Source organism: Carcharodon carcharias, chromosome 10, assembly GCF_017639515.1.
Source record: "Carcharodon carcharias isolate sCarCar2 chromosome 10, sCarCar2.pri, whole genome shotgun sequence".
Lineage (NCBI taxonomy): Eukaryota > Metazoa > Chordata > Chondrichthyes > Lamniformes > Lamnidae > Carcharodon > Carcharodon carcharias.
Window position 1 is genome coordinate 61,866,019 of NC_054476.1, and position 16,531 is coordinate 61,882,549.

The following is a 16,531-nucleotide window of genomic DNA, read 5'->3' on the forward strand; positions in this document are numbered from 1 at the left end:
GAATGGAGGCTGTTACATAAATGATGCTCAAAGAAAACTAAATTGCTAATGCAATCACCTCCATGGCCAGATACATTTGTAGGTTATATCAATCAAGTACATCTATCCTGAAAATATTCCAATTAATCCTGTCAAAAATGACTTGGTCCCAAACAGTCCAATAATCCTGGGGGGAAATAGATGTAAAATCTACATTCTATGGGTCAGTGCAGATATATTGGTGTATTACTGAGGCACCAAAATTAGAAAGCTTTCCATATTCAAAGGGTTTAACATCCTGCAGCTAGAAAAGTATGGGGGAATAAGAGATTTCCTCTTCTTGACCACTCCACCACAACATGCAAACATGGAGAATTGTGCTCTGCTATAACATACATTTTAGAGGTAAATTTCACAATCACAATATTTACAGTGCAGGAGGTGGCCATTCAGCCAGAGTCTGCACTGGCTCCCTAAACATGCATCTCACTTAGCGAGATGAAAAAAATTGGAAAAAAACTCACAACTAATTGGGATAGGTGTGCTGTAGAATCAAGCCTCACTGCTCCTCGAGCCGTGACAAATGAGAAGTTCAATCAGACCACCAAATTGCCCCAATTCTACCTGTTTAATTTAGGTTAACAGAATGAGCACAAAGTTTGTAAACTTAAGTAAATAACTGTTTATTAAACAAATTGACTTTAACCAGTGGTAAAAAAAGAAATAATTATGAATTGCTAACAAACTCTACACCTTCTTGACCTCCTATACACAAACACACACAAAGTCATACAAAACATGGATTTTAAGGGTGAGATTAAACAGTTCAATAGCACCGATCCAGAGTTCAGCATTAGATGGGTTGACTGATTGCTTTCTTCCAAATTCCTTGCAGGTTGTGGTTGACACTAGGTGGTCTCCCAGCACTTACAGTCTGTGGTTCTCTGGTTGAAACTTGCTTTTAATGTCTCTACTGGTGATTTTTCCCCCTTTTACTCCTGATTGGTTCCTCAAAGAAAGCAGGATACAGTGATGTGAGGAATAGCCAGCTAATTCCTATGCAGGATCACTGGAGTCTCAGTGAACACTGGAAAGAGGGGTTACAGGTCTTTCCTCTTTTCAGAGAAAGCAGCTGATCTACTACACTATTCTCACACAAAACCTGGCCACTTGATCAGGAGCCAATCAAAACACCGTCACTAGGCAGTTGCCTCTCAAATCAGGTCTCCTTTCCAGCACCATTCTGTCCAACCTGGCACACTGTTCCAGGAGATGGCAACATTGTAGATTTGCTTCCTCCTGCTCCAGTGAACATCTCTTTTAAACTGCAGTCATGGTAGTTTTTAAAAGCCAACAGTCCAAAAAAAAAAAGTTCTTTACATGTCTCCATCCTTAAAAAGATGAAACATTTAAAAAATGCATTTCATCACAGGGTGTGAGATACATTGACAACAAGCAGGAGACTTACTCATCCCCCTTCCCCCTTATACAATCTTAAGTATAAACTGATTTCCATAATTTACACCTGGGGCACAATGTATCCGCAATCCCCCTTATACAATCTTAAGTATAAACTGATTTCCGTAATTTACACCTGGGGCACAATGTACCCGCAATCACATTATCTTTACCGGCAACGTGATTAATGTTTACATTGAATGGTTGAAATAATAGACTTCATCTAAACAGTCTTGCATTTCGAGTTTTAAACTTCTCAATGAACACCAGCGGACTATGGTCAGTGTAGATTAGTGTTTCTTTGTTACCATCCTATTTTTCTGGTTCTTGAGCTCTGTTCCTTTAACCTCCTTTGCTCCTACCACTATTCCTTTCCTTGCTTTTGGATTTTGCTTTTTTTCCCCCTCCCTTAAATCTTTACTCTTGGCCTGTTCTGCATCTTTGCTACTGGATTTAACCCAGCTTTGTTTTTGTTCTGCCTCTGCTTCTCAGCTAGTGTTTTCTAAGACTCCAGTAATCCTGCCATAGTAGCTAGCTGGCTATTCCTCACTTTGCTGTATCCTGTTTTCTTTGAGAAGCCCCTGTAAGGAGTAAAAGGGGAAAAATCACCAGTAGAGGGATTAAAAGCAAGTTTCAACCAGAGAACCACAGATTGCAAGTGCTGGGAGACCACTTCGTGTCAACCACAACAACCTGCAAGGAATTTGGAAGAAAGCAATCAAAGTCAAACCATCTAATCCTGAACTCCGGATTGGTGCGACTGAACTGTTTTATCTCACCTTTAAAATCCATGTTTTGTGTGTCTTGTTTGTGCGTGCGTGTGTATAGGGGCTAAGAAGGGGTAGAGTTTAAGTTACAGAGCTAAAAGTTAGCACTTCATATTTCTGTTTTTTTTGCCATTGGTTACAAACAATGCTTAATGAACAGTTATTTACTTGTTAAGTTTACAAACCTTGTGTTCATATTGTTAACCTAAATTAAACAGTTTGATAGAATTGGGGTAATCTGGTGATCTAATCAAACTGCTCACATTTGTCGCAGCTCGGGGAGTACTGGGGCTTGATATGACAGCGCACTATCCCCAGTGAGTCATGACAGAGGTAAACTTCACAATCACAAATTTTTACAGTGCAGGAGGCAACCATTCAGCCCATCATGTCTGCACTGGCTCCCCAAATGAGCATCTCACCTCATGCCATTCTCCTGCCTTCTTCCTTTTCAACAAACAGTAATTCCCTTTCGAATGCCTCGATTGAACCTGCCTCTACCACGCTTTCAGGCAGTGCATTTTGGACATTAGCCACTCACTGCATGAAAAAAAACTTTTCCCATCACTTTAGCTTCTTTTGTCAATTTCTGTGCACCCTCATTTTCAATCCTTTCATGAATGAAAACAGTTTCTCCCCATCTACTCTGTCCAGACCCCTCATGACTTTGAATACCTTTAGCAAATCTCCTCTCAGCCTTCTCCAAGGAAAAAGAATCCCAACTTCTTCAATCTATCTTCATAACTGAAGTTCCTCACCCCTGGAGCCATTCTTGAGAATCTTTTCTACACTCTCTACAATACTTTCACATCCTTCCTAAAATGCAGTGCTTAGAACTGAATGCAATACTCCAGCTTAGGATGAACTAGTGCTTGATACAAGTTCAACATAACCTCTTTGCTCTTGTACACTTAAGCCCTAATAAAGCCTAGGATACTGTATGTTTTATTAACCACACAATCTGTGCTACCACCTTCAGTGACTTTTGCACATATGTACCCAGGTCCCACTGCTCCTACACCCACTTTAGAATTGCATCCTTCATTTTGTATCGTCTCTCCATGTTCTTCCTACCAAAGTGAATCATTTCATATTTCTCTGCATTGAACTTCATCTGCCACCTTCTGTCTATTCCACCAACTTGTCAGTCCTTTTGAAGTTCTGCACCATCCTCCTCAGTTTACAATGCATCTAAGTTTCATATTATCTGTAAATTTTGAAACTGCTCTGTGCACCAAGGTCTAAGCCATTAATGCACATCAGGAGGAGCAAAGATTCCAACTCTGGGGAACTCCAGTACAAACCCTCCTGTGGCCTGAAAAATATCCATTAACCACTACTGTTTTCTGTGAGCCAACTTTTGTATCCATGTTGCTAATTGTCCCTTGAATTATAACTTTGCTCAAGTCTGTTGCATAGTACTGTATCAAATGCCTTTTGGAAGTCCATGTACACCACATCAATAACGTTGCCCTCATCAACTCTGCTACCTCTTCTCAAAAAAAGCACTCCAAATTAGTTAAGCACTATTTCCCTTAAGGAGTCTATGCTCGCTTTTCTTAAATAACCCACATTTGTCCATGTGACTATTAATTTTGTTCAGAATTACTGTTTTCAGAAGTTTCCCCAAAGTCAAATTGATTGGCTTGTAATTGCCAGGCTTACCTTTGCATCCTTTTTTGAAAAGGGGTGTAACGTTTGCAATTCTCCAGTCCTCTGGCACCACCTGAGTCGAAGGAAGGCTGAAAAATTATGGCCAGTGTCTCCACGATTTCCACTTTCACTTCCCCCCCGTATCCTCGGGTGCATCTCATCCGGTTGTGGTGTCTTATCAGCTTTAAGTGCAAACAGCCTATCCAATACCTCCGCTTGACCATTTTTAAACCCTTCCAATGTCTGAATTACCTTCTTTCACCATAGCCTAGGTAGCATCATTTTCTTTGATTAAAAAAAAAAATACCTCAACCCTGTCTCAATATGCAAATCCCCTTTTTGGTCCCTAATCAACCCCACTCCTTTTACCATTCTTACAATTTATACACCTAAAGACAACTTCGGGATTCCCTTTTGTTAGCTGCCATTCTCTTTTCATACTGCCTCTGCTTTTTTCTTCAAAAACCCCTCCCTCTAAACCTTCTATATTCATCCTGCTTCTCAATTGTATTTTCTAACCAAAACATGTGCACAATTTCTTTAATTTAATTTCTCTAATTTACTTTCTTTCATCGCATCCAGAGAGCTCTGGATTTGTTTGCCCTACCTTTCCCTTTCAAGGGACTATACCTTGACTGTGCAAACTCTCCTTCCTTTGAAGGTAGCCCATTGTTCAGCTACCGCTTTTCCTGCCAAACTTCAATTCCAACTTATTCAGCCCAACTCTGTTGCAGATTTACTCCATTGAAGTTGGCTTCCCCCCAGTTAATTATTCTTACTCTAAATTGTTTTTTGTCCTTTTCCATAGACAGCCCAAATCTTATGATGCAATCATCTGCCCCCTAAATGTTATCCACCTGACACTCAATCCATTTGGCCCACCTCACTCTCAAGAACCAGGTCTAACAGTGCCTCCTTTGTCATTGGAATGGAAACATGCTGCCATAAAAATTTTTCCAGAAGACACTCTAGGAACTCTTGTCCCTTTCTGCCCTTTACACTACTACTATTCTAGTCCATATTCAGATAATTAAAGTCTCCCATTCTAAGTGCTCTTAAAATTTTTTCACCTCTAATTTCCTTGCAATTATTCCTCTACACCCTTCCCATAGGTATAGTCCATAGGCCACCATCTAAGGCAAGTGCACCTTTTTTGGTCTAGTCAAATAGATTCTGTCCTTGACCCCTTTGAGATATCCTCTTTCTCCAGCATAAGAATGCTCTCCTTAAATCAATACTGCCAAACCCCACTCCCCCTTTTCTTCCTTTCCCATCTTTGTATTCAGGAATATTTAACACTCAGTCTTGCTCTTCTTTGAGCCAGGACTCTGTTATAGCCACTTCATATTTCCACTTGGCAATCTGCACCTACAGCTCATCAATCTTATTTATCACACTCCATGCATTCACATACATGCACAGTAACCCTGATTAACTTTATTTAGGTGCAACCCATCCAGCTTCTACAGGTTCCATCTCCCCAGAGCAAGTCCCAATATCCCAAGAATCTAAAGCCTTCCCTCCTGCATCATCTTTCCATCCACACATTCCGTTCGTCTGCTTCAAACTATTTTTACACTCACTTGCATATGGCACTCGGAGTAATCCAGAGACTACTACTTTGAGGTCCTGCTTGCTAATTTCACACCTGCCTCCCCAAACTGTGACTGCAGGACCATATACATCCCTCTTTCTACCCATGTCACTGGTACTGATGTGGACCACAACTACTGGCTGTTTACCCTCCCCCCTCAGCATGCTCTATAGAGGCTCAGTGACATCCTTGATCCTGGGTCCAGGGAGGAAAAACATTATCCTGGATTCATGTCTGCAGCTGATACCTATCTATTCCCCCAACTAAAGAATCACCTATTACTATTGCTCTTCCAGTCTTCCTTGTATTCCTGTGTACAGCTGAGCCACCTGTGGTGCTGTGGACTTGGCTCTGTTTGCACTCCCTAGGTTAACCATCACTCTGATCACTATTCAGATCTGAACACTGGTTGGATAGCTGGATACATTCAAGGGACTCCTGCACTACCTGCCTGTTTCTTTTGACTGGTCCAGTGGTCACCCATTCCCTCACCCTGCATAATCTTAAGCCATGGGATGACCATATCTATAAATGTGCTATCCATGTAGCTCTCAAGCCCACGGATACATGGCAGAGATGCCAGCTGCTGCTCAAGTTCTGAGAATCAGAGCTCAAACAGCTGCAACCGATGACACTTTCTACACAAATGGTTATCCAGGAGACGGAAAGCATCCTAGAGTTCACATATTGTGCAGATGTACACTTGAGAGTTTGGAGCAACCCTGACATTCCTCTAATTTAAAAAAAAATTCAGTTATGGAATGCAGGTGTTGCTGGCTAGGCCAGCATTTATTGCCCATCCTTAATTGCTCTGAGAAAGTGGTGAGATGCCTTCTTAAACCGCTGCAGTCCCAGTGTGTAGGTCCACCCACAGTGCCTTACTGCTGCTAATAAACTTTACCAATACTAATAAGCCTTACTACCAGTAAACCTAATACTGATAAACCCTTATAATTAATAATAATCACTTTAGTGATAATAAACCTCATGTAAAAATGCAAGCTAAGACTCAGCACTCCTCAATTATTAATAATTACTATTTTTAATGTTTTTTAAACTTCTGGTTGTTTAGGCTCAGTTCCTTAGTAACAATGCTCACCAATCAACTTACAACTGTTCTGTGATTTCAGGTTTAATTTTTTCCCCCCAAATCTGGTGTTCAGCAGAAGCTGCAGCAGCCACAGCAGGCCTCCACTCTCTCCCAGGCAACTGTAAGCCCTGAACCTCAGTCTAAATTTATATTCTCCTTCTCTGGTGTGTTCTCTTGCAGGTCCACTGCCTCTCTGCTATCTCCCAGGTAACAACTTGCTTGATATGGACTGTCCAGTGTCATATGAATGGCCCCTTTTTGTCTTTACTTGCAAGCAGTAACTTCATACTGGGCTAGAATTCCTTGGGCTAAAAACAAAAAACTGTGGATGCTGGAAATCCAAAACAAGAACAGAATTACCTGGAAAAACTCAGCAGGTCTGGCAGCATCGGCGGAGAAGAAAAGAGTTGACGTTTCGAGTCCTCATGACCCTTCAACAGAACTGGTTCTGGTTCTGTTGAAGGGTCATGAGGACTCGAAACGTCAACTCTTTTCTTCTCCGCCGATGCTGCCAGACCTGCTGAGTTTTTCCAGGTAATTCTGTTTTTGTTTTAGAATTCCTTGGGCACCTGCCCAAATGACCAATTCTTTTTGGGACACCAGTGAATGAGAGTTTACAATATTTTTGTGTATTGTGATGGGAAATGGGAGACAACAACCCTGGTCCTGCCCTATAACATCTACACACATGCAGAAACTTTTATTGTAAATTGCATATCAAAATCAAAACTAATTTTCCTGTACCTAGCTCAAGGACACAGAGGCCAAATGCAGTCCCCTCCATTCCAAGATGAGCAAGGGTTGGAACTGGGACCTTTTGGATCGGTAGAGCTCAGTAATAAGACCACAGAATGAAGTTACCTACTGACATTGAAGGATTACCCTTTTTCAAGTTTCAACTCAAAAAAGTTTATAAAATTTGCCAAGTAACCAAGCTAGTATGCCACTTATACCAGAAAATCCTTAACTCTCACCATTTATACAGAAACATAATACAGCTGTCCCATGAGGTTTATCTAAATGAAGCAGGCTTTTTAAATGTAAATTCTTGCTAGATATGAAGCGGAGTGATACAAATTATATGCTTTGTTAAATAAGCATTGTGGTCCTTCAAGCTCAGTTGAGGTTGCAACTTTGACTATCACCAAATGATGTATTGTAGCATTTACACTAGCTGTAGAACAGCAAAGGCTATTTTTATGAAAATCAAGTCACTATCATATTTCTCACTGTAAAGCTTTTCTTACAACTTCTTGGAGGTGACAATGACAATGCCCCCAAAGTGGAGTTCGAAAATCTTTGCTGTTTGACCTACAGACAATGTCCAGAACTTGACTGTTCTTCCTAACTTGGCTATTTACAAGCATTAATGTATTTTATACAGGGAGACCAGTCTTTTTATAAAGAGATTAACAAGCACAGCATCTTAGGAAACAAATCACGCAACTATGTTGAGCTTCTCCAGAGTAAAGTTGAAATACAGCCTACTGAAGTCTCAAAATTTAGCAATTACCGACCTTTTCGCTGAACTCCAGGTGAATTCCTAGAAGCTTGCGGCTTAGATACATTGTCCTCAAGATTGCTCATGGCAATTTGTGTGGCATTTCTAGTGCATCTACGACCTTGATTTTCAGGAACCTGTAGACAAATAAAGCGACTCAGAACCGTCATTTACATAATTAGTAGCAGAGAGAGAAAGGACCCATAAATCAGTGGTAAGAAAGCCGTGAGTTACATATAAAATCTGAAAGTGATATCAACCAATCAGCTGGCAAGACTCCTGTGATAAGTATAGGCCCTTCCGGACTCAGCACGGAGATGATGATTGGGGAGTGAAATGACTTATTATATGCCATGTTGTAGTAAACACTTTATATAAAGTTTAAGGTATGTCAGTGCAGCTCAGTCATGTGGAATGTGCATCCTGCAGGATGTGGGAAGTCATGCAGGCACATGGTGCCCTTGATGACTGCATTTGCAGGAAGTGTCACCAGCTGCAAAAACTTGAGCTCCAGGTTGCAGAGCTCGAGCGGCAGCTGGAATCACTGTGGTGGATCCCCAATGCTGAGGTGTACATTGATAGCACATTTAGGAAAGTCACAGAGAGGGAAAGGGTGACCACCAGAGTATCTAAGAGAAACAGGCAGATAGTGAGACTATCTCACTCTCTAACCGCTTTCCATTTTGGATACTGGTGAGTGACTCGGTTCCTCAGAGGACTGTAGCAAGAGTCAAGTTCGTGGCACCACAGGTGGATCAGCTGCACAGGAGGGGAGGAGGAAGCATGAAAGTGCTATAGTAGCAGGGAATTCCTTAGTTAGGGGAGCAGACTGGTGTTTCTGAAGCCATAGGCATGACTCCAAGATAGTATGTTACCTCCCTGATGCCAGGGTGAAGGATGTCAGAACAGCTGTAGGACATTCTTTCGGGGGAGGGTGAACAGCCAGAGGTCATCGCCCATATTGGGACCAATGACATTGGTAGGAAAAGAGAAGTCGTCCTGAAAGCAGACTCCAGGGAGTTAGCAAGGGAATTAAAAAGCAGGACCTCAACAGCAGTAATCTCAGTGCCACATGCAATGAGCATAAGAATAGGAAGATTGAGCAGTTCAACATGTGGCTGGAGAAATGCAGTAGAGGGGTGAGACTTTAGATTTGAGGCATTGGCACTGGTTCTGGGGCAGGTGGGGCCTGTACAAGTGGGATGGGTTACACCTTAACAGAACTGGGACTAATGTCCTCGCAGGAAGTTTGCCATGCTGTCAGGGAGGGTTTAAACTAGATTGGCAGGGGGATAGGAACAGGAGAAGAAATTCAGAGTGGAGGGGAGAGAAACTAGCCATGGGAAGTAGAGAAGTATTAACTGATAAGGAGGATATAGCACAGCGTATTCAGGTAGAATTAGAATAGGCAACAGTAAGTCATTAGATAGAGTCAGAGTAAGGGTTGGGGGTGGGGGGGAGGACACCTAAATCAGAGCTTTTGTGCATGTATGTGAATGCACGGAGTATGGTTAATAAAGATTGGTGAACTACAGGCACAGGCTGACAAATGGAATTATGATATTATTGCTATAAACAGAGACCTGGCTCAAGCATTAAATATTCCTGGCTACAAGGTGTTTAAGAGAGACAGGAAAAGGAAGAAAGTTTAGGTATGGGGGGTGGTGGTTATTGGCAATATTGATTAAAGACGGCATTACAGTATGAGAGAGAGAAAAAAGGAGAACGTTCCAGAAGGGTCAAGGACAGAACACACTGGCTAGGAGGAATGGGATGAAAAGGTGCAATAACATTGATCAGTGTAGTATATAGACCACTAGTGGAAGGGATGTAGAGAAGCAAATTTGCAAAGAAATTACAGACAGGTGCAAGAATTATACAGTGATTATAATGGAGGACTTCAATTATCCAAATATAGACTGGGATAGGAATAGTGCAAAAGGTCAAGAGGTGTGAAAGTTCCTGGAATGTGTTCAAGATCATTTTCTGCAGCAGTATGTTTCCAGTCCAAACAGAGGGAAGGCATTATTGGGGCTAGTTCTGGGGAATGTGTTGGCCCAAGTGGGAATCAAATATTAGTGGGAGAGCATTTAGGGAACAGTGACCACTGCATTATAAGGTTTAGACTGTCCATGGAAAAGGGCAAGCAACAATCCAGAGCAGGGACAATTAATTGGGGCAAAGCCAACTTTGATGGGATGAGAATGCAGCCGAGTCAAGTGAGTTGGAATCAAATGTTGGCAGAAAAGATGGTGGGTGAACAATGGGTCACCTTCAAAAGAAACAATATTGCAGGCAACGTCAAGATATATTCCTTTTGAAAGGGAAAGGTAGGGCAAATAAATCCAGAACCCCCAGAATGTCAGGAGATAGAGGTGAAGATGAAAAGAAGAAGTGCATGTATGACAGATGTCAGATAGAAAATAACAATGGGGAAATCAGGCTGAATATAGAAGGAACAGAGGGGAAGTGAAAAATCTAATAAGAGAAGCAAGGAGAGAGCATGAAGAGAGACTGGCAGCCAACGTTAAGGGAATTCCAAGGTCTTCTATAAGCATATAAATAAAAGGGCGTAAAAGAAAGAGTAGGGCTGAAAGGACTTGCACATGGAGACAGGAGAAAAAAAAAAAGGTTTTAAATGAGCACTTTGCACCTGTCTTTACAAAGGAAGAGCAGCTACCCAGGCCACGGTGAGGGGAAGTGACTGATACACGAGAAGAATTTACAATTCAGAAGGAGGTAGTTTTAGAAAGGCTATCTTTACTTGAATTGATAAGATACCAGGACCAGATGAGATGCATCCAAGGGTATGAGGGAAGTGTGAATGGAAATTACAGGGGCACTATTGATAATCTTCTAGTCTTCCTTAGACACAGGGGTGGTACCAGAGGACTAGAGAATTGCAAACGTTACACCCTTGTTCAAAATAAAAGGTGCAAGGACAAGGCCGGCAACTACAGACCAGTCAGTAGAAGGGAAACTTCCTGAAACTGTTATGCGGGACAAATCAATAGTTACTTTGACAGTGCAGGATAATTAAGGAAAGCCAGCATGGATTCATTAATGGAAAATCATGTTTAACTAACTTGCTGGATTTTTTGAGCCAGTAACAGAGAAGGTTGATATGGTGTATATGGATTTTCAAAAGGCATTTCATACAATGCCATAGACCTGAGTGTAAAATTTTAGCTCATAGAATAAAAGGGAAAGTAGGCACTTGGATTAGAAATTGGCTGAGTGACAGAAAATAGTAGTGATTAATGATGTTTTTCAGATTGGAAGGTGGCTTGTTGTGGAGCTCCCCAGGGGTCAGTGTTCAGACCCTTGCTCTTCCCAAAATATATTAATGACCTGGATTGTGGTGTTCAGGGCACAAATTCAAAATTTGCAGATGGTATGAAGATTGGAAACATTGTTGACTGTGATGGGGATAGTCCTGAACTTCAGATGGACATAGACATGTTGGTAGATTGGGCAGACGAACTTCAATGCAGAGAAGTGAGAACTGATTCATTTTGGCAGGGAGAACATGGAGAGACAGTATAAAATAAAGGGAGAAACTCTAAAGGAGGTGTGGGAACAGAGAGACCTAGGTGTATATGTACATAAGTCATTGAAGATGGCAGGGCATGTTGAGAGAGCAGTTGATACAGCATATACTACCTTAGGCTTTCTCAATAGGGGCATTGATTACAAGAGTAAGGAGGTCATGTTAAACGTATGAAATACCAGTTAAGCCTCATCTGGAGTTCTGTGTCTAGTTCTTGGTGCCATACTTGAGGAAGGACGTGAAGGCATTGGAGAGAGTAGAGGAGATTTGCAAGAATGATTCCAGGGGTGAAGAACTGTAGCTATGAAAATAAATCGGAGAGGTTGGGACTGTTTTCCTTGGAGAAAAGGCAGCTGAGAGGAGACTTGATGGAGGTATTCAAGATTCTGGAGGGCTATGGACATGGTAAACAGTGAGAAACTATTCCCACTCAGGAGAAAATCAAGAATGAGGGCACTGATTCAAAATAATTAGCAATAGGAGTAGAAGTGATGCGAGGAGAAAACTTTTCACCCAGAGGGTGGTGGGAGTCTGGAACAATCTTCAAGAAGATGGTGGAGGCTGGTTCAATCAAGTTATTCAAAAGGGAATTGGATTGCTATCTGAAAAAAAAAAAAGAACGTGCAGGGTTATGGGGATAAGGCAGGGGATGGGACTAGGTGGTATGCATTTTCAGAGAGCCAGTGTAAACTCAATAGGCCGAATGGCCTCCTTCTGCACTGTAAAGTTAGCGAATTGATTTCAAGTTATTCACCTCTTAGCAATTAAAAACAAAAAAAAACAGAAGTTAACTGTCAAAAACATTGATTAAAACAATACCATTGGTACTATACCTACCAATGTGGTTGGCTGGTTTTGCTTTGGTTGCTCAAGTTCAATCACTTCAACACTGCAATGACAAAATATTGCTATTTCCAAGTGCCCTACAACATGGAACATTTTGAAACTAAAAACTGCCAGGCAATGGATATATTGTTAGCCTTTTGGTAAGGGTAAATTAGCTATAGAGACCAACGGATACCTTCCTTCCCATGAATGGAAAAAAATGACTTCTGATTTTACTTGATTGACCTTGGGGTGGTTCAAGTGTTTGTTTCCCAGCACAGCAAGTTTAAATTGTTCAGATCCAACCACTTTATGCCCATTTAAAATTAACATACAGAATGAAGAATACCTACTTTCCAATTTAACTCATCCAGGGGTCAAAACTCCACCACCCAACAGGGGCTACTTTTTGAGATTGTCCCATGGGGCTACTTCTTCATTCTCACTAACTCCTTTATTAGGCAGGTGGGTAACATAAACCCAAAAGAACAACAGATCCAGAAGGTATTGTTCTTTAGGTAGATAAGATAGCACAAATACCAGAAAGCAAATATATTATTAAACCTCTTAACTTTGAATCTGAGAGTCAGGTCCTGGTATTCAGTTTCCTTTAAACTCATTTTATAATGATGTCGTTTGTTCTTAATTTATTATGAATAAATATATTCAATTTCCAAAACAAAAATTCTAACTTCTTGGTATGAATTAAATTATTGGGAATTAATCTCAAATCTGCAGCCCCACTTAAAAATGTAACTGCAAGTAATTAGCACTCTCCAACATTCTTTAACTTTTTTCTGCCCATTTCATGTCCTTTCTCCTCAATATTTCCGTTTAAAGCAAGTGAAGAACACATCAGGATACTAGTGGGTCCAAATGTGCAAAGGAAATACACACAAATTAATGCTGCAGCACCAAGCTAACCATCAGAATCAGTTGCACCAGACCCCCAACCTTCCAATTAACTGGCACTTCAGTAAATTATCTTCATTTCTCACCTCCCTTCAAAACAACAAACTCATCTGGCCAGAGTTACTGCTCCAGCTCCTCCAAATCACAGTTTCCTGCCCTTGCTGCTCCTCCAATCATGGAGTGCATCTCTGGAGGAGCAGCAAAAGCAGAGAGGGGGAAAACTGTAAATGAAGGAGCCAAGGCAACGAGCATGGGAGAGACAAAATTTGCTTTGGAGGAGCAGCTTCTCACAGGTTCTCTCTCCCACACTTACTACTCCTCCAAATTGGAGCTAAGGATTATTTTCCCACCCCCAGTGATACTTGTCCTTAAGCAAAAGCTGCAACTAAAATCTCACCATTCTTTTTCTGCATTTTCAGTCACTTTCTCAATGGAGAGACGGTCTATGGAGAAAACACATGAACATTAATGAAGCATGACATTTATATGCAAAACTGAAACTGGTGTTGAACACAAAACTTGCAAAATCAAAGAATTCAATCAATTGGATCAAGAGTCATGTCAGGATTCAAGGAGCCAATTAAAATAAGTCTGCAGAGTTAGTCTGGCAATACAATAGTGCAAAGTTTGTAAAAAGTATTTCATATACAAGACACCCTCATCAAGAAAAGCAGTCCTGGATTCAAATATGTTGAAATTAAGATGCATTGTGCAGGGAAGGAGTGATGGGGAATACAAAAATCAAGTTTAAGTCACCACTGCAACATGACATTAAGGGGTATGCATTTCCTATTACTATTTGGATTTGTTTTCTCACTTTCAATTATCCCTCACCTTGCATATTTTCATCATCCCAATTTAATTATTTTATGTCATGATGTCTTAAAATATACTTTGTTAGTCCTTGCCACATAACTTCCATTTAATTACAGCAACACCCATCCACAACTATTTAAAGAGAAAGCAGGAGCTTCTAACAGAAGAGCAGGTTCTGTTCCAAAATCTGAAGTAAGGCCAGAGAAAAAGAAAAGGCCAAATTACACTATCCAAGAACTGCCAGTCAAAGCAGCAGAGGCAACAAACATACAACACAAAAATTAAAATATTACTTATATCCACAATATTTCTTTGGTATATTTCTAATAATCCTAAATTCCATTTGTTGACAAGAGACGGTCTAATTCTTTCCTGAAATGCAATAAGATTTCATGCTCCACAGTCGGGTGGAATTTTCTGCTCCTGGACTAAGTCTTGTAGTGGGAGTGATTTCCGCTGTTGAATCAAGCAGGAAGTCAGCTACCCCACCGTAATGTCCAAGCATCACATTTAAAAGGCACCCAGGCAGCCCTTCAATAATGGCACCAGGACCCTGAAATAAAGATGAGCAGAAAGCAGCAACCTTTAGCCTCATGATTTAGTGATGCCTCCCTGGAGCATTGCCTCCAGGCCATCGAGGAAAAGCAGGATGTCCTGTTCAAAAGGACAGCAGTAGGTGGGCCACCCGAATGATCACGGTGGCCTGGAAGAGGTTGCCAGGAAGGTTAGCACCTGTGGGATCCAGAGGATCATCTTGCAGTGGAGGAAACAGGTCAATGATCTAATCTGCTTTGCTAGGGTAAATGAATCTTCTGCTCACTCCAAACTCATATTACCCACTAATTTTGTATTTCTGTCACAGGACATGGACATTACTGTTTAGGCCAGCATTTTTATTACCTATCCCTAAATGCCTGCGTAAAGCACCACAGTCCAAATGCTTGCTGCTAGGGAGGCAACTTCAAAATTTTGACCAGCCACAGTGAGGGGTCAGCAATGGAGTGTAATGGAGGGAAACTTATTTGTGCTGCTGCCCCCATGCACCAGCTGGAGATTCTGAGAGAGACACACAGCAACATTAGTCAGAAGCCTTCAGTGACAGGAGCGTGTCCACATGCTCTGATGCTGTGGTTCCAGCATGTGAGTGTATGGAGGTCTCCAAGGGGAGGATGGAGGCCCATGTCCAGGAGTTTCTGCCAGATATGTGCTCAGACCTGCACATCATTGCTGCAGCCATGGCTGCATTCAACAGTGGCTGTGTATGAGGGGGTATGGGGCACTTCAATCTCCCTCCAGGTGCCTCTTCTCAAGGAGTCAGGGAACAGCCCTCAGGCACCCAAAGGGAGGAGGAGCGTCAGCTAGAAACCCCAGGGGCATCCAGCCAGGACACTTCAAGGGTGTGCTGGCAATCCCAATCTCCCCTGCCTGTGACAAGATCAGCTCTAGCTGCTCAGGCTCAGAAGGGTGCACCTGCTCCTGAACAGGAGACCCAAAGCAGGCCATGGCCCTTAAGGCCTTGGTCCTCCAGAGGAAGCCTGCCAAAGTCATCACAGACAAGAGGGCACAGTAGTCAACAGGCTCCCTGCACCTCTGTTGCCAAAGATGGGGATGCAACCTTGACATAACAGTAGGGCTAAAAAGATTAAGTTCTGAATATTCACTGGCAGCATGGACGTGCAATTATTGTATATAGTTTGGGCACTTGCAAATATGTTAACTTGCACTGGTTGGAAGTTTCCTGGATTCATTCTTGCTGCTAGTTGCTTTAATGTTAATGTACACTCCATCCCTTACAGGTGAAGGGCATCCTGGAGAACCAAGGATGGGTGTCCTGCTCCTTAATGCATGCCTGCACATGGAGTCATTGCGCTTTGCCAAAGGTGATGACAGCCATATGCGAGAAACCTCTTTCGCACTATTCTCCTTGCCTCCGTTGTCCTCAAGACTATTAGAGAGAACTTTGCCTAGTCATAATAGAAAGACTAACCACATGAGCCCTTGTCAGGCATGACCATTCCTCCAGGAGGTTTGCAATCACAAGTTGGCTGCCATTCACCTGCATGCCCCTTGTAAGCATCCACCTCCCTCTCTCCTTCAATCCCTAACTATAACTGGAGGCGATGCCAAATGGCTCAGTTTGAAGAGCAGCTCTACACCTTGCTGGGATCCTGCTATGAGAACCCTCTGGACCAGGCCTGCTGCCATGTGGGCTTCACCATACAGGGAGGATTTCAAAAGAACAGTGGCCTCATAATCATCAAGGTAGACCTTAGTTGTCCAGTTGTGCTGACCAGCTCCCCCTACCCGAGAAAACCCTCTTCCTACCTCGATGTTCTGCAGTTAGACATAGAGGGCGTTGCCCTGCTGCCTTTATACTAAGATGGTA

The 16,531-nt window shown here is 42.0% G+C and overlaps 1 protein-coding gene across 5 annotated transcripts in view; it reads right to left on the reverse strand.

Annotated features, from left to right (window-relative positions):
- The window catches only part of LOC121283334 (inner centromere protein-like), a 72,903-nt gene that overhangs the window by 24,807 nt on the left and 31,565 nt on the right, over nucleotides 1-16,531 (reverse strand). For all 5 annotated transcript variants that reach the window (XM_041197799.1, XM_041197798.1, XM_041197800.1 and 2 more), the window contains 3 exons: nucleotides 13,727-13,772; nucleotides 12,430-12,481; nucleotides 8,059-8,179 (listed from right to left, as the gene is read on the reverse strand). In XM_041197799.1, coding sequence (XP_041053733.1) covers nucleotides 8,059-8,179; nucleotides 12,430-12,481; nucleotides 13,727-13,772 — 219 coding nt within the window. The remainder of the gene's footprint in view (nucleotides 1-8,058; nucleotides 8,180-12,429; nucleotides 12,482-13,726; nucleotides 13,773-16,531) is intronic.